General features: G+C 42.5%; 1 protein-coding gene across 1 annotated transcript in view; it reads right to left on the reverse strand.

Moving 5' to 3' along the window:
- The window catches only part of LOC146080913 (collagen alpha-4(VI) chain-like), a 212,229-nt gene that overhangs the window by 129,812 nt on the left and 62,864 nt on the right, over window positions 1–19,553 (reverse strand). Inside the window, exons 6-10 of the mRNA XM_083188615.1 lie at window positions 17,330–17,947; window positions 13,784–14,344; window positions 7,525–8,082; window positions 4,479–5,054; window positions 2,788–3,363 (exon numbers count right to left, since the gene is read on the reverse strand). Of these exons, the coding sequence (XP_083044741.1) occupies window positions 2,788–3,363; window positions 4,479–5,054; window positions 7,525–8,082; window positions 13,784–14,344; window positions 17,330–17,947 (2,889 nt within the window). The remainder of the gene's footprint in view (window positions 1–2,787; window positions 3,364–4,478; window positions 5,055–7,524; window positions 8,083–13,783; window positions 14,345–17,329; window positions 17,948–19,553) is intronic.

The raw sequence follows: 19,553 nt of genomic DNA on the forward strand, positions 1-19,553 counted from the left end.
TTTTTGGAATTTTATTATTATTATTTATTTCTTTTATTTTATTTTTCATTTAAGTTGAATTGAATGCTAGAGTATTTTTAGGAGGATATTCAATTTTGCACGATATTTCCGACAGGCCATTCCCTGCGCATATTCAACTTTGTTCAAATTTGAATTTGCATTGTCGAAAATATCAGTTGGATTGTCAAATCCGTAGCCATTTTCAACTATTGGCAGAAGTTTTTGCCGATCCACGGACATTCCGACTGTCAGAATGTATCCCAACAGTCGGAAAAACTGCCCGACATTGTAATGGTCGAATGTCAATTTGATCTAATCTTGTTGGAAACGGCCAGTTGGAAAATCGTCCGGGATTGAACACCCCCCTAACTGGTAATATATATCAAACATAGGTGATGGTAAAATACAGATAATCCCTTTAACCTTTTGTAATTTATGAGTTTTTCACGCTTATGCTCTTCACATAATAAATTCAATATCAATGATTTTTTATGCAGTGCCCACATAAATAATACTTTATTTTTTACCAGAAGACTTTGGTAAGAATTCAATTGATCGCACTAAAAACAGGCAATTTATATAAAAAGCCTGGTTGTGGTAAAAATGTACCCACTATCATTCAAAAATACACAGGATCCAGGATGAGTTCTATGATCCATGGTGTTTTTTCGTGATCGAAAACATGGCATGTATCAAGGATTTTGTTTCTCTTGCCTCCAGCCTTCCCTTGAGAATCAATTAGCTGTAGTAATTTACTGTGGCTAATTGAATTCACTCCCTTTGCATATTGTCTAAATACTGTTAGACAAAATGCAAATTTTAGAATGTTTGAGTACACGCACATAAAAACAGCTCGAGCAGCTCTTTAATCACAAGTTAGAGAAAAACACCAATTCACAAAAAAATGTTGCACCGTTATTCAACTAGGAAGAACCCAAAGACTGTGCTGGTTAACATGATATGCAACATTGTAAATGTGTGTGCGACTGAGCCACTGAATATGTGTATGTGCTACAATAGAGCAGCCAATACCTTTTTCCAATACAAGTTTTGCTGTGCTCTGTATACAGACTTAGGGGTGTATTCTATGGGCAAAAACTGATGCAAAAATGGGCGAAAAAGGACACGAATTCCAAAACCATGTGAATTGTTGGCAATTTAGTTGATTTACGCAGGTGACAAATTGGCACAGGGATTGAATAGGGTAAGTTGAATTTGCACTAATGAAGGGGCAAAAATTGCAGATTTTTCGCCTGGTGAAAATTTTGCCCAGGATTGAATACCCCCCTTAGTCAGCACAATCTTGTGGTGTGCTGTAGTCCTATCAAAGTGCCACTCAGATACATACTGTATTCAGCAGGAAAAGATACAAAACATTGTAACATAGCATTTTGTATGCTTGTGTGCGTCCTATAAGCTCCGTTTTGCAAATACAATGCTATTTAATATTAAGTCGCAAAAAAGAAGTCCGGCGCTTCCAAAAAGAAGGGCTGTTTAAAGTGAAAGGAGCCTTAAAGTACATGGGAACATCGGTAAAGGGGGCATTACTACCTAAAATGATGCTAATATATAATATATCATACTAATATTAGCTGTAAAATATATTCCTGCTTATTATCTGTGACTACCAATGTATTGCTGGAGTCAGGAGTCATCTGATATTTCCATGACCTGTTCTAAATCACTGTAGTCAGGATTGAGATGCATGTACAGACCGCAGAAACATGCGTCGTTAACGATTTAGTGTGTACACACTAGACGATATGCATGAAAATTTCGTTAGCAATGGTCACTTTCATGTAATATATCGTCTAGTGCAGCGGTTCTAAAACTGTGGGTCCTGACCCCAAAATGGGTCCTGACCTTCTCAGCATGGGGTCATGACTCCATGTTACTGACCATCAGGCTGATGACTTTTCTAATCTCAGTCAGTGATTCAATGAGTCAGAAAAATCGGTTGCATAATTGTCTGTTATTTTAGACTCCTTCCATCATTTTGTGCCTCCACAATGCTGCCATGTATGTGCGGTCTGCTGAGTACACATGTGATGTGACCTGCTGCAGTAACTAGCTGGGGTCCGGTCATCATTTTTATTGTCTGATGGGGTCCCAGAGCAAAATAGTTTGAGGACCCCTGGTCTAGTGTATATGCAGCTGGGTCCTGAATGAAATTGGTGACTTGTAATTTCCATAAGAGTGAGCACATCTCCATATTGCAGCTAAACCACTATTGTACATAACACACATTTAATAATTGAAAAAAAAAATTATGAGACCACAAAATATAGCAATTTAATACAGATTATTCACGCCATATTTTATCTTCTATAAACTTTTCATTCTCTAAGAACAAACACCTTTCCATCTTTTATGGAACTATAAATCTCAACATGCATTATCATAACTACCGTACTATGGGCCCATGTCAGAGTTGATCCCTGATGTGCGAATTCACAATCCGTTCAATTATAGAATGGCTTTGCATCATTAGGGATAATAGCACGCATGCGCAAGCTCATAAAACGAAAGAAATAGTGAAAATATCTCAGCGCGATCCCCCTCTCAATCTGACAGCATTTAAGTGTGGTATCCTGCGGTTTTCTGGGAGTGTTCCAAAAAATGCAGGCATGTGCGGCGCCAGCATGTCTCTGTGACAGACTGGTGGAAGGGTCAGACTGACGCACATTTGCACAGAATCATTAGATGCCAAGTGACATGCGTATGTACTGTATGTGCCCCAGCATACTGCATTGCTAAATTTTCCCAATTCATTTGTATATTACTAACCTTTATCAGGCTCATCGACTGGTATACACATTTGATATACAATCTGTCTCTTGATTGTATCCAGCATTTCAAAGGTTTCCACTGTAAACGTGTTCTGTGGGTTCCCTGCAATTTGAACTAGCTCAAAACTGTTTTTGAAACCAATGCCAATAGAGAAGATTGTGATTCCACTGCTCCTCAGTTCTTCAGCCTCTTCAGCCACTATATCATGAGACTCCCCATCCGTCATAACTATTAGGTACTGATAAACGCCTTGGTTTTTACGGCTCCCGTTGGCAGGATCGAAAAACTGCTTAACAAATTTCAGGCCTTTCCCTGTGTAAGTATTCTCATTTAGCTGGACAATTTCATCTATGTGTCGTTTCATATCAGAGCTGGTCGAGTGCTGGTTCAAGAAGAATTCTTTCTGTGGATTTGTACTGTACTGGGCCACCCCAATACGTACTTTGTCTTGTGCGATACTGAAACTGTCTACGATTTCCTTCATGAATGCTTTTGAAATGTCAAAGTCACTTGGGCTGATGCTTGCAGATCCGTCAATCAGGAACACAAGATCAAGCTGTTCATTGGAGCAAGCTGAAAGAATAGAGTAAGATCATATAGGATCTTGCAGTTAATACAAATGATGTAGTACATTTTATTTATGTTTATTGTATATGTACATTTAATATACGCTTACTGGAATGTATGATTTTTATTAACAATTGAAATGTCGTTTTCATGTTTTAGATTGTTACCCTCTGAATAACAAACCTTTATCTCATTTGTTGTCCTCTCAAAACAAAACCTTATTTCTTTCCCTTACAGATGGGGCAGGTCCCATCTTGGCAGGGGATGGCGCTGGCGTCGCCAGCCGCCATCCCCCGCCAGCGCCATGGCGATGGTGAGAAGGGGACGCGCGCGCACGAGAGGCGCGCACGTCCCCTTCCGACGGCGCTTCCATTCGTTCCCCCGGGTCCTTGCTGGCGGTAACCCGGGGTCCCCGCCGCCTGCCCGCATCCCCCCCTAACCCCCCCTAACCCTGTCCGTCTCCCTGAGGCGGAGACGGACAGGGTTTCCGTCGCGCTGGCGACGGAGACTGAGACGCGCGTGCGCGTGAGACGCACGCGCGTCTCAGTGTATTCGCTGGCGCTGCTGCTGGCGGGCCGCCAGCGCAGACGTTCTGGCGATCTGCCAGCCAAGATGGGACCTGCCCCATCTGTATGTTAATAAAAGGAACTGCATTGTAACCGATGCAGCCCGGGCACTTGGCGATGAGATCATCTCCTAAGGCTGGCTGTCCCCATGCTGTAAATGGGTCTAGGTCACATTGACTCGGCTTAGCCGTTTACACTGCACAAGGACTTGTCTCTTGCCCTGCTAGCTAGTCGGGTTGGATTCCTGGGTTAACTCTTCTCCACTGAACCCCTCCAGGGTTATTTTACTTTCAGTGGAAGTGGAAAAGGGGGATGGATAAGTCAAAATACAAATATGTAAGAGTAATTGTGCCAATGTATATTTTCCCAAATACAAAACCAAACATGTATCTTTACCATTAACTCTATATCAGGCCCCAGCTGACCTAAACTCCTCTTGTGAAGTTTATCCACACTTTAAAACAGATTTCTAACATCACTGAAGATTCCACTGAACTATGTAGTCACTAACCTCATCTCTATTTGCTGCACTCATTGTAACTCAAGGATGCTTACCTGGTTTAGACTCATCACAAACAATGTGGGTTATATTTGAATGTAAACTCTCCAGAGATGTGTAATTCTGTACAAGGAACCATCTATCTGGCTGGCCAGCAATCTTTTCAAGCTCTTCTGCTTTGGCACTACCAACTCCCACAGCAAAGATGATGATATTATTGTTCCTCAAAGATTGAGCTACTGTATCCAATTTGGGTCTATCTTGAATACTTGTTGCCCCATCAGTGATGAGAACTATAATGTGAGAAACTCCTGGACGACCACCGTAACTTGGGCCAAACCTTTCTTGGGTGTACTCCAAAGCAGTTGCAGTATAAGTCAATCCCTTGGTGCGTTTTAAAGCGAAAATAGCCTTTCGAACATCAAGTTTGTTGGAATAAGCGTTTAAAGGGAACTGTTGTTCTGGGATTGTGCTGTAAGTGACAACACCAAACTGAACATTTTCTTTTCCAACCGTGGAATCATTTACCACAGCCTCCATGAACTTCTGCATAATTTTATACTGGGAAACCGTGATGCTGGAAGACGAATCCACTAAAAATATGATGTCTGCAACTTCTGACCTTTTACAAGCTGTAATAAAAAACAGAATATACTGTATAATTTCAGTAAATGTAACAAAATAATATTATAAGGTGTTTACTGATCTCAATATTCTTAGGGATTTATTTACTAAGATGGGATTTCTATTGAAGGTGGGATCTTGCCCATAGCAACAAATCAGAATCTACTGTACTTCGTATTTATTTACCAACTTCTAGAAGATAACAGAAAGAATCTGATAGGTTGCCCATAGCAACATCCCATCTTCGACAGAATTCCCAGCTTAGTAAATAAACCACTATCTATACACTCTGTCACGTTTGGCCCTGCTTAGCTATACACTCTGTCACACAACACACTAGGTCATTAATGTCCAGGTTTTCCTTAGGCTTGATATGTTAAGAGAACATTCACTTACCAACACCATAATGTTGATATAGGATTGTATATATAAAGCTGATCACAGCAGCTTATGGAATGCGATCAGGGTTGGCAACCTGTAAGGCTACACGTAATAAAAGGCCTTTGTGACTACACACAACACATTGAACCACACAACGCACAATGCTGCACACTCCTATCTACCTTTCCCTGTTCTGTCCCTGCAGGGAGATGCTTTGGTAAAAGTGACAGTGAAAGTGCTGTCACTCACTCGGTCTCATTTCTAAACATGCAGTTTTTATTAAACAACCCCCCCCCCGCCTCAATTATTAAATATTCAATATGCAATGTAAATTTAATATCAAAGCTATTGTGTCCCACTGTAATCAGCAGTAGTGTAGCAGATTTTTTTATACTGCATAAGGAATATATATATTTTTTTTTGTAATCACAGCCAGAGATATCAGTGTACTGGGCCCCAAGACTTCTGTTGATGGCCCTGTATGTGATCCTTAGCAATGCAAATGCATTCGTGACTTCTAAAAACTGCAATGCATTCGTAGTTCTAAAGGAACCTCATGGCCATCGGTCACAGTAATCAGCCTGAGTAAGTCTGACCTTGCAGTCACATGGGGCACTGTGAGGCCAAGGAAACTTTATTTGCATTGCAGTACTTAGGAAACATGGCAAGCAAATTGACCCCCCCATCTCCCTTCCCATCCATGATGGTATGACTAATTCTTCATATGCCAAACAGTCCTGCATGGGGTTTTAGTATGTCTAGAAATGTGGTAGAAATCCTGTGTTTTTACCATATTTCTGCCATTGTACATCCTGCCCACATAGAAACCAACATAAATGCACAGCACTTAACTCCCATAGGTGAGACCAAATACCTCTGTTATAGCCACTGCTGTGCTACTACTGGAACTACTGTGAACCCCTGAATTTCCTGTGTACCTCTATATAGCAATTAACTGGCAACCTGGTGAGAGGAGTCTCTGAGTAGTCTGTCACTTTCACATCCACTCTTCAGCTATTGTGAACAACCAAAAATTGTCTATATTAATCAATCAGAAAAAAAAAGATAATCTTTTACCCCTTTCACACAGAAAATGAAATTCCCGGGTGAAGCAGTTCCACCCAGGAATTTCATTAAATACACAGGTCCTTTTTCTGTGTGAAAGGGTTGATTTGAATTTTAAACTCCGGGTCTCCAACCCTGCAAATGACCAAACCCCGTGTAATTGAGCAAATCTCTGGGTCTAAGTTTTAGACCTGGAGATTTGCTCTCCTGTGTGATGGTGGGGACTGACAGCGGCGGCCGGATGACCCAGCGCTTCAAATGCCGGGTAATTGCCGGTAAATGCCGGGTAATTTGACAGCCGCTGTCTGAAATGGGTATTATTTTACGCAAACAACGAGGTATATCAGGAGGTATAAAAATCAGCAGCTAAAAATATTACATCTCAATTGTAAATGCTTACATTTTCTTAGTGGGTTATATTTAAAGAAATCTAGTATAATGTAAATGCTGCATTCCACTGCCTATTAAGCATCTCCCCTTTCAGTTTAATAACTCACGCCAGTTACAATTTCTCATACAATTAATAAGCAGTAATTAATTGTTATTTTAAGAAATGAGATACTTTCCTCATATAATAAGCAATATCCAGCAAAATTACTAATGGTATAATAACAGACAGTCACCACACTTCCAGCAGAATGAATTAAACATTTGGGGGGTTATTCTGGTTCAATCGCAATGGCAAATTTCTTCTCAAATGGAAAAAACCATGTGCACTGCAGGTGGGGCAGATGTAACATGTGCAGAGAGAGTTAGATTTGGGTGAGTTATTTTGTTTATGTGCAGGGTAAATACTGACTGCTTTATTTTTACTCTGCAATATAGATCTCACTTTGAAGTAAAACCCCACCCAAATCTTACTCTCTCTGCACCAGTTACATCTGCCCCATCTACAGTGCACAAGGTTTTGTCCATTTGAGAAGGAATTTGCCTTTGCGAGTGAACCAGAATAACCCCCTTGATATGACAGAAACACACACACACACACAAAATGTGCTTTTTGTTTACGGCTATAGATTAAGGATAACTCACTTTCTTCTGGATTACAGATCTCGAATATGATTTGATTGTTCAAGAAGGCCAGGGCGTCAAAACTGTCCTCAAAGAAGACTTGGTCTTGCTTTCCAGCTATCTCCAGAAGCTGTGTATTGTTGGCACTGAGTACTCCTATAGCATAAATATTAACACCCTTGTTTCTAATAGCAGCAGCCGGCTGTGCTACCTCATCCTGAGCTTCCCCATCTGTGATTACAACAAGATATTGCCTTGTATTTGGTCTTCCTCCCCTGGAGGTGCTGAAATATGGCAATGCGTCTTGTAAAGCAGCCCCTGTCATCGTGCCTTGCTTCATCTGCTGGATGCCTAGTATAGCTGCTTGTATTTCATTCTTTTTTTTATACCTATTAAGTGGAAACTCTTCTTTTGTTTCATAACTAAACTGGATCAAACCAACTTGGACTGCGTCGGGACCGATTTGAGCCATCTTCACCATCGACTCCATAAAATCCTTCATCTTTGTATAATCCTCATCGCGGATACTTCCAGAACTGTCAACCAGAAATAGGATATCTGCTTTCATGTTTTTACAGGCTAGGGGAAAGAGAAAAAATGGATTCAAATTCAGATCAAAAGATAAATAAACTATTCATGTATGGCATGCTTGTGACCTATCAGAAAGATGCAATACGATTCTTAAAAATAATGTAATTCAAACAATGGTTCCCAAACTTTTTTGAATCACGTCTCCCTAGAGCAGGGGTACTCAACCTCAGTCCTCAAGACCCCCACACAGTTCACGTTTACTAGGTCACTCAGCATGTGCAAAGGTGCACTCATTACTCAAGCTAATTATTTCACTTGTGATTCTGTGTGGAGACCTGAAAAACGTGCACTGTGTGGGGGTCCTGAGGACCGAGGTTGAGAACCACTGCCCTAGAGTATCGGAATAGTTTCATGGCAACTGTACACCAAAAGGGGTTGAGAAGAAAAAGATTGTCTCTTTGGCCCTTATTCTGATCGGTGCGGCCCGATCAGAATATGCGGCCAGGACCGTGCAGGCGAATCCCCGCCTTCCATACGGATCGCCACCTCTGTCCGTACGCGGATATGTGGCGGTCCGCATGAAAGTGGACGGGGATACGCCTCCTCCATCTTGGGAGCAGCCCCTGCATTCGATGGTCGCCGAACATCGAATGCAGGGCCGCACGCTCCACCAGCGCCCGCCACCCTAGACCACCCTAGACCACACGGACACTTGTCCGTATGAAATCATGTATGGGGGCGGGCAGCTGACATCCGGCGATGTCAGATGCCCGCCCCCTACACATGCGTCACGGCTTCATTACCATGCATACGCCCTGCGTTTGCATGGGAACGCCCATGAAACGCGGGGCGTATGCATAGGGTAATGAGGCTAAGTAGCCCTTCACGCCCCTCTCCGCCCCCTGTGCGGCGTCGAAAGAATCCGTTCGGCGAAACCGCTTGCACATGCGCAGAGTACCATCGGCGGTACGACCGCATGCGGAAAAATCCGCACCGATCAGAATAAGGGCCTTTGTTGGTGCACTGAAGAGAAGAAGATATTATTTAAAATATACTTTTTATTATTTTGTATTAAAAAGGAAAAGTATTTGCGTGAAATATTCCCAAAAGTAGTCAGTAAAATAAGTATTAAATAGTGTCTGCTGTGTGTGTTTTATTGTGTCTATATTTTTCTCCTTGATGGTCTCATCTGACAGTGTAGATATCTGTATAGTGGTATATACAGAGAGCTTCTGAGAGCGTATGCCTCCTGTTAGCATATCCTCTTTTATAGTACAAAACATACAGGTCCTTCTATCTGTGTTTTGCAGTAGAGACGTAGGGTGACATTCTATGGGGTGAGATAAATAGACTATTGCGAATTTTTTCGCAAAAACGGCCGAAATCGCATTTTCCAAGGCCCCGGAACCGGACTCTTCAGCCCTGGAGCCCCGGAACCCCAGGACCAGCCCCGGAACCAGGACCAAAGCCCCGGAACCGGACTCATTAGCCCTGGGGCCCCGGAGCCCGGACCCAGGATCCAGGGACCGACCTACGGGCTCAAGGTAGGTAAGTATCAGTGTGTTTGTGTTATGTGTGTATTAAACTTTTATTTTTCGGGGTGTCAGTGTGTTTTATTTAACTATTTTTTGTACTGTAGAACTACAAGTGCCAGCGGGCCCTTTAATGCCCCGCATGCTGGGACTTGTGGTTCTCCAAGTCCCAGCATGCGGGGTAGGCTTGCTGGGACTCATAGTTCGCCAGTAGAAAACAATAGTTTATCTTCTTTTTTTTACACAATCCATCAGCCCGATGCCCACCGCCCAGGGGCATCGGGGACAGCCCCGGACTTTCAGCATGGGCTGGTAAGTCCTGGAGGGGTAGGACCCCTTCATTGGGGGGGTCCCCACTTCCCCAGGACCCCTGCCCATGCTGACCAGCCACGGGGATAATGCTTTGGCCGCGGGACCTTATATAATAAGTGTCCCCCGGCTGTGACATTACCCTGCTGGCTGGTTGGGTCCGGTGCTGGTTCTTAAAATACGGGGGACCCCTAGTCATTTTGTCCCCCGTATTTTGGGAACCAGCGCCGGACCTTGAGCCTGGTACTGGTTTCATTAAATCAAGGGGACCCCTATTTGTCGGGGACCCTGATTTTATGTCACCAGCACCGGCTCAATGAGCCCGGGGCTGGTTATGCTCTGGCGGGGGACCCCGTGCTCGGTATTTTTTTTTTTAATTTGCGCTTTCCTGCAAACGTGCGATTTTCAGACATGAAAATCGCACATTTTCAGGACTAAAGACATCGCACCACCTCGCACCTATTCGCACTATTTGGCCCGTTTTTCGCATCTCATTAAATATGCGAAAAAGCCCCAATCTTGCGATTTGAAAAAGGGCGAAGTGGTGCGATAAAAAAAACGCGCATTTATCTCATCCCATAGAATGTCACCCATAATTTCTGAATGTTGTAACAATTTATAGAAGGATGATGTTTTGTAACTGTTGCCAATAGGGAGTAGTGGAGTGTTTATTCATTCCTCTTCACTTCTCATATCATTGGTAATGCTCCTCATACATTTATACTGTCCTCAATATTTTCATTTTCCTTTAATAAGGACTGTAACAGTGCCGTAGAGCCTATTGATAATTGTGATATTGGTTGATCTTCAGCAGGTAATTGGTTTTAGCTGTTTTTACAAATAAGGCAGAGATACCGTTTGGCTTTATTGCGTATCACTCCTGTCGGTTGTGCATACACTGGTTAACCCAGATTGTCTGTTGTGGCGATAGAGCAGATGCGATTTATGAGCTGCTCTTTGCCAATCAGGCAGTATGTCAGTTGCAATTGCTGCTTGTTAATTAAGTGGCGTATCTATAATGGTAGTTGCTGTTAATGATCTGGTGGTGTGTAGCTTGTTCACCACCAATCAAAGAATTGCCCAGCTGTGTGGATAGTATTATGCAATTGGGCATATAACAATATATGGCTGGCTAGGGTGCCTGTATACTAGGCAAATGCGTAACAATTGCCACTTATATAAGGAGTGTATCACAATATTAATATTATATTTGCTTTTTAGGCTAAGTTGCCCATGTAATGGTCAAATATGCAATGGCAACCCCGTTGTGCGGCTTAGCGGTTTGTAAATTAGCCGCTCTTGCCGGTCAGGCAGTGTTTAATCATACGCAGTAGAGATTTAAACGTTGCTTACAATCTGGCAGTGTGCAGTTTATTAACTGTCAATCCAATATCTGCTGACTACGTAAGGAGTATATCACAATCCGAAATAGGTGTTTAATATATACTTTTGCTGGCTGTGATGCCTATATAGTAATTAGATACGCAGAAACAGTCACCTGCATAGGGAGTGTGTCACAATCCGATGATATATGCTTGCTGTGATGCCCATATAATAATTAAATACGCAGAAACAGCCACCTGCATAGGGAGTGTGTACAATCCGATATTGGTATTGTGTATACACTTTTGCTGGCTAGGGTGCCTGTACAATAGGCAAATGTGTAACAGTAGCCGCTTATATAAGGAGTGTATCATAATATTGATATTATATTTGCTTTTTAGGCTGAGTTGCCTGTGTAATGGTCAAATATGCAATGGCAACCCCGTTGTCCGGCTTAGCGGTTTGTAAATTAGCCGCTCTTGCCGGTCAGGCAGTGTTTAATCATACGCAGCAGCGTATGATTTGAACAAACTGCTGCGTGAGTAACGGTTGCCACTTGCTATTCAATCTTATCTGCGTCCCCGCAAGGGGCTAGGGAGATCACTCACTATGCTAAATTGGTTCTACGGTACGGTATTTTCTCTCTAAAGACACATCATATAAACATTTGTATTAGGAGTTTAAACACACACAGCGCCGTTGCCGACGCGCGTTTCATGGGTTTTTCCTCAGGGCAGAAAAAAAACTGTACACCACAAGTTTCTAATTGAGAAATTTAGAAAAAAATACTAATACTTACAGTATTTTCTCGCCAGAAGGCTACAGAAAAGCTAACAGTAGCTTGCATCTTATTATCACCTAAAGTATATGTAATGAATGTAAAAACAAATATGTCCCCTTCTAATCTACAAATGCTGGATATGGCATATAAAACATATGGTAAATAAATATTGTGTCCAGAAAAAATGTGTATGTATCCCACTACCTGAAGAAAAATTCCAGTCATTTTGACAGTATCTGTAACCTAAATAAATGGCCTTGTTGCCATGAGAGCCAATGATTGTATTCATTTAAAATGGCTTTATTGCTAATTTTTTGCTCCACTTTAGTGTACAGCAATTTTATTATATAAAGAGAATCAAATACCGGCCTGAACCCACTGCCAATTGAAATATTCTTATGGTTCAGATCTACTAAGCCATGGAGAGTGATAAAGTGGAGAGAGAGATAAACTACCAACAAATCAGCTCCTGTCATTTTTAAACACATCGTGAATATGGAGCTTAAGATTTCGCACTGGACTATTGCCAAGTAGTGTATTTTATACTCAGAAGGATATTTAATTGGCAAAGGGTACTGCAATTCCCAAATTTAATGAGCTAATAAGTGGCTATGTTAAGAGAGTTGGAGGTGCTCCCCTAAGTCAAACAAAATTTATATACTGTATGAGAATGGATGTATTTGGTTTAAAACGTAACTTTTTAATAAATTATCTTAGAAAATTATCCTATATTACCCATTAAGTTATTAACTGAACTGGGGCGTAGGAAAAAAGGACAAATATTGGTAAGGTGTTTTAACACTTACACAAAACAGAACAAAACTAACATCCATTTTACGCACACTGACAATATTTTCTTAATAAGGCAATTAGCTGTGGTAATTAAAGGAAATTGATCCTGGTTTATAGCTTAGCTTAATCTCAGTATTGTATATGAACTGTTATAACAATTCCCTCAGAATACAAAGTATCCATAGTGACAGAGATGGATACTGTTGCAAAAAGTAGAACGCTCTAATCAAAATTCTCCTTGAATTTCTACTTTCTCTCTATCATGAACCAGAGGACAGAAAGATGAGAGTTTAAAGGACATGCTTTCGCTCGGAATAGAGAGAAGGTCCCTTCTGCTGCTCACTTTTGTGTAGACAGTAATACTGATATTATTATAATATTGCAGTACCACTGGCCATCAGTCAGTAGAGTGAGAGAGGAACTAAATTGAAACAGTTTGTGTATGTAATTAAAAGTTACTTTATACAATAAGCTCATTTGACCCCTAAACAAAATTATATTTTTACGGCTTCTCAATGAATTTAGGGGGTTATTCTAGTTCACTCTTTCTGACAAAATCCTTCTTAGATGGACAAAACCATGTGCACTGCAGGTGGGGCAGATGTTACTTGTGCAGAGAGATTTAGATTTGGTGGGGTTTAACTTCAAAGTGAGATCTATATTGCAGTGTAAAAATAAAGCTGCCAGTATTTACCCTGCACAGAAACAAAATAACTCACCCAAATCGAATTCTCTCTGCACATTTTACATCTGCCCCCCTGCAGAGCACATGGTTTTGTCCAACTAGAATAAGGCCCTTAATGCACAATTTGATAGATCAGGCAAGAAAACAATAATCAAAGCTGTCAAGATCCGTGTCAAATAATCAACCTGCTGTTTAATATAGTGCAGCAATGAGCTTAATTACCAATCAATTAGATTATCACATTGAACATTTCTGAATTGAAAAGAAAGTAAGGTAAAGAGATAGAGATCTCTGACAAAAATATTTGTCCCATATCTGAAAACTTACCTTCTGGTGTACATAGGTCACGGACCAATTCATGCTTGATGAAATCAAGTGAATCAAAATTATTGACAAAGAACATCTTGTCTTTGCCTCCGGCAATATCCTCCAGCTGCTCCTCTACAGCATTCTTGACCCCAATGGCATATATGGTGATGCCATCACCTCTAATGTCTGCAGCTGCTTCAGTAACCCGGTCTTGTGACTCTCCATCTGTAATGACGATCAAGTACTGGGGAACATCATCAGGTCGTTCAGCTTTTGCATTAGCAAAAAGACTTTTCATCGATTTTAGAGCATCCCCCGTTTGGGTGCCTCCTCCCAGTTGATCAATTAGCTTTATAGCTTTCTTTAAACTGTTTTGACTGGTATATTTACTGATGGTGAATTCAACCCTTGGAACATCAGAATATTGCACCACTCCAAAGCGCACACTTTTTGCACCAATCTGGAACATGCCTACCAATTCAGTCATGAAGTTTTTCATATCTATGAAGTCTTCTGGATAAATGCTGCCAGAGCCATCAATCAGAAAGTAAATATCAGCTTGTTCTGTATCAACACAGCCTAAAACAAACAAAAAAACTTTAATGTATACACAAAGGGACCCAATTTTATAGATTTACCAAAGCAAATTGTTGCATTTATGTTCATAACTGGATCCTATTGGACTTATAAGTGCATTCATGTCACGCTTATGCTCGAATTTGTGGAACCGGATTTGTCACAGGCTCAAATGGAGTCTACTACTGGGGACAGTAAACTTGGTGGCAGTGAGTAACTTCTGTTTACATTCGTGGGTACTCTGTGTTGTGCTGAACGGTGCTCAGTGCTGCTGTAACTGGACACTGTAGAATCAGTGGTGCATTGACCAGGCTTTGGGATGAAGTAGAATGCTGTGAAAGCAGTGGTACTACAGTTAGGCAATCGACTGACACCAGTGATTCTGGACACTGTAGTGGCAGCGGGTCTGTGGTAGGACAGCGGCTGATATTGTTGGACTAAACCAGACAGGCTGCAACTGAACCAGGCTAGATCTGGGCTGTGACTGGATCTGTCTGGATCCAGGCTGCAACTGGAACGGACTGGATGTGGACTATGGCTTGAACAGACTGGAACTGGACTTGCTCTGAACTAGACCTGCTCTGAACTGGGCTGGAACTGGACTTGCTCTGAACTAGACTGGAACAAGAATTACAATGCAGCTTGGAAGTTAACTACACTGATATGTACTTGATACACAGTGTAGCACTATGAAAAACATATTACAGAATACAGTGAGAACTGTTTTAGACTTTACTCTGACTAGATATAGTTTGAATATAAAAAAGAGCTGGCGTAGTCTCAGTATACTGAAGGACAGATGCTGATACTATGGCTGGAATCAGGGCGGCCAACAGGGGGGTGATATGGGTACAACTGTCCCAGATCTGGACACTCCAACAGAGGGTAGGGCCCGGGCAGCAGCCCACCAGCACTCCCATCCCCAGCAGTGGGGATGGGAGTGCTGGTGATCTGCAGCGGGCCGCAGGTCCTCCACAGCCCGCCGCACATAGACAGTCCCCAGGCCCGGCCGGATCCTCCTGCTGCCCGGGGACATACACAGGCAGTGCAGTGGGCAGCAGGAACGCTGGGTACCTGCACTGTAAGATGCGTGTGGTGTTAAGTCATTGCGCGGCTTACAGTGTGGGAGCCCAGCATGCCAGATGCCGGAGGACTTGGGAGGACCTGAGAAGCTGCTGCCACCACTGCAGCCGCAGGTATAAGTATTTTGTCAGTCCCGGGCCCCACAGTTTCTAACGGCAGCCCTGGCTGGAATAGAGGTAATGTGCACACAAAAGCATAAGCTTGCTGACTGAGGAGTCAGGGGTTACCAGCACAACTGGAATACAGGATCTCATAAATAGATTGGGACAACTAACAAAGAGGCTCAAGTAGCTATAGTTACAATAGTACCAATGCACTCTGGAGTCAGGAATAGCTGAAAGGCTTGCTGCAAGCAAGAGCTTGAATAGCAGGATATCTCTTATGGAAGAGACTAGTTGCTTCATCATTGGACTGAGGGCCAGGGAGGCCTTATATACTGTAGGAATTTCACGTCACTAATTAGCTGATGATCAGCAGAGGTAAGAAGCACTCTAACTGGAGGAATGCAGTCAGCTGACATGCTATAAGATGGTGATGCCCATGCATCTGTTTCTTAAGCAAGAATAAGCAGGAACACTGACCTACAGGACAGGTTGCAAATGTAAGCCAAAAGACAAGTTACTTAGAACTTGAGTGACGTAACATAGTAACATAGTTGATGAGGTTGAAAAAAGTTCAACCTATATACAGTATGATTGATTGAGATGCACAGATTATCATTTTTAAAATGTTAAAATACAATTTTAAAAGAGACTCAGATGAAGTTACCATCTATCTGTTTTAAGCTAGAATTTTAATGACCCAAAAATGGCAGCTATTATTTCTTTCTGGTCCACTATTATACATTATAATTAATGGTTATATCCTTGGATACTTTTTCTGCTAAAAAAAATTGTGTAACCCTTTCTTAAATATATGACTTGAGTCTGCCATCACAGCCTTTTCCTCCAGTGTTCCATATTTTACCTGCCCTTATGATAAAGAATCCCTTCCTTTGCATGGTATGAAACTTTCTCTACTCTAAACTTAGGTAGTGCCCTTGTGCTGGGGCGGCAACAGCACCGACAGGCCCCGGAAAAAAAACAGGGCATGGCCAATGGGAGGAGCATGTTCACACAAATTTTTTAAAAGTTAGCAGGCAGTTCGGTGGGTGAGAGAACAGGCTGCTTCTGCCTCTCTCCCAAGCTCTGCACACGGCATTGAGCAGCGGGTGCTGAGCTGGGGAGAGAGGCTGTGCTGCAGTGTCAGCCTGTCCTCTCTACTCCCACGCTCTATGCAGCGGGAGAGGGGGTTGCTCCATCAGACCTGGGTAAAATGTACCCCACCCCCCTCTTGATGTGACTGGTGGCTTATCATATTTTTATAATGAGGTGTACCTGAGTCCCATGCATTTTATTATTAGGTAGGAAGAATGTAGCTTTTGCCTTGCCTTTTGTATATTGTAGTGTACTGTGGGATAATTTATTTGCATGCCTCTATTGCAGTTGTTCTCAAAGTCGGTCCTAAGGACCCCACACAGTTCACATTTTCAAGGTGCATTCATTACTAACTGACTAATTTTAAAAAGATCCACAGGTGGAGATAATGACTCTACTTGATTCTGTAAGGAGACCTGCAAAACATGCACTGTGTGGGGTCCTGAGGACCGAGTTTGAGAACCTGTGCTCTATTATGCAAGGAACATGTTGGATGTTACATCATTTTAGCTTTTTTGTAAAACGATACTTAATTGACCATAATAAATCATAATTTTGATGTCTTATACAGCGATACAGTAATACAAATGTATCTGTCTGTTTAGTCAACAGAATGAATACTCCCTTCTGATTAATTTTATACTACTGTTTTCTTAGTACATTATCTATTGGTTTGACTCCCGATAATCATGAAAAAGTCATATCTTACCTTCCTTCAGTGTGCGTAGAAGAGGAGGCGCAAACGACTTTGTAACAATTTCATTACAAAGATGCTTTTTTAACCTAAGTTCAATATTCGAAAGTTGTAAAAAAGACTCCGCATTGGTGACATGTTTGCGTGGCGGATGTGATGCCATGCTCTCCAGTTCTGTGATGTTGGCATTGTGAGAGCCAACTACAAAAACCTCTACCCCCGACCGTCTGAGTTTTGCAGCAGGCTTAGTGAAGGCATCCACTGATTGGCCGTTAGTCATAACCACTGCAATCTGTTTCACTCCCTGGCGCTTTCTGCCACCATTTTGCTTTGAGAAAAGTTCTTTCCGCAAAAAATCAAGGGCAGCTCCTGTGTGTGGCTGTCCTCCTCTGTATGGAAGCTTGGTTATGTAGTCCAAAATTTCATACTTTTCTTTAAAAGTATTCAGTTTAAATTCCAACCTGGGTATGTCACTGTACAGAACCAAGCCCACCCGTACATTTTTTGAACCAATTTCCAATGCATTGATGACCTTGTGCAGAAACACTCTTGTCAACTGGAAGTTGGTATCACCAATGCTGCTGGACTCATCAATCAAAAAAACAATATCAGCAACTGAAGCGCTTGAACAAACTGCAGGCAAAATCAGAAAAATATTGTAAATACAAAAAGTTAAAACACTAAGATACTTTACTAGCATCCCTATCTTTTAGAGCCGTTTGTGTCATTTGTTTATGTGGTTCTCAGGAGACCCTTTTCTTTATTATTCTCCTTAGCTTTTGAGTCTTTTTGAAGCAACATGTCTCTGTGGTATCCGGTTACGATGCCGGCAATCGTGATGCTGGCGGGCAAAATGCCAACACTGTAATCCTGCTAACACCAAAGGAGATGTTGACGCCGGAATCCGGACAGCCAATAAAGGGGGTTAGGGTTGGGGGTAAGGTTAGGGATAAGCTGCAGGAGGGATGGAGGGAGAGAGTTAGGGTTAGGCACAAAAAAGGGGGGTTAGGATTACTCACTAAGGAGGGATGTATAGGCTTAGACTACCAGAGGAGGGTTGGGGTTAGACATGGGGAGGAAAGAGGTGGAACTACCATTGGTGCTCACGGTGCATTGCACCAAGACCCCGGAGGAGTTTGAGGCCCACTTATACACAGACCAGCAATGAGTTATCCCCTGGCCATTTTTAGCAATGCCAGTACAGAGAGCAGGGTGGGACCTGCCTGAGGGACCTTAGGGCTGACCTTTTATGTGCCAACTAATAGAAAAGTCCTGCCACCTATCAACATAATGATCACATCCATATGTTGATAGACTGCTGTACATTTTTACCCATTCACCGTTGTCTGTGAATTAAAGGCAGCGCACATCCAGAAAACACAAAGGACGGGGGCCCCTGTCACAGACAGAGTTGAGACCACTGTGTTCCTGCCCCCACCAAGGTACATGACCCCTGTGTTCCACATCATGCAGGACATTGTGCTTGTACCCCTGTTACCCACTGCCTCTCCTTGTCAGCCTCTCCATGTAACCCCCTGCTTCCCATCTCCCTTTACCTCCCCTTGCTTGCCACTGTCACCCACTGCCTCCCCTTTTGCCTTTTATTGTCACTGTTTCCCTCTATATGTCAACCTCTCCCTGCAACATGCTGTCAGCCTCTGCCTCTCCCTTTCCCCTACCTTTCTACTGTCAACCTCTGCCTCCCACTGCCTTATGCTATCACCCTCTGCCTCTCCCTGTCACCGACTGCTGTGTAGCATATTGAGAACTGGGGTTCATGGGGAGGAGGAGGATGGCCCAAATAATATTTTTTCACCTGGTCACTCACAAGTTCCGCCACTGAGGGAGGATAAAGCTGCGGGGGGAGTAAAGGAGGGAGAGATAGGCTGCAGGAAGGAAGGGTTAGGATAGAGCAAGCATACATACACAGTCCCTGTCAGGATTATCTTCAGCCGGCATCCCTTCCACCAATCACAAATACCGAATCCCCCCAATGCAGAAGGCAAAAAGAAGTCTCTTATAGGGTGACACCATCAAAAGCTGGCATTACCACTGCATCCAAGCCTCGGAATGCATTACATTACGGAGATTGGTACATATGGAAAATGCTACATATTGGTACATATGGAATTTTCTGAGTTTTTTAGATGTATTTTCCCTAGAACCGCCCATCCAGAAGATGAGGTCTGCTTTGTACCATTTCTCCTACAGCTGCTATTCTCTGCAGCCGTGGAATGAG

This window comes from Crinia signifera, chromosome 5 (assembly GCF_055691185.1).
Source record: "Crinia signifera chromosome 5, ASM5569118v1, whole genome shotgun sequence".
Lineage (NCBI taxonomy): Eukaryota > Metazoa > Chordata > Amphibia > Anura > Myobatrachidae > Crinia > Crinia signifera.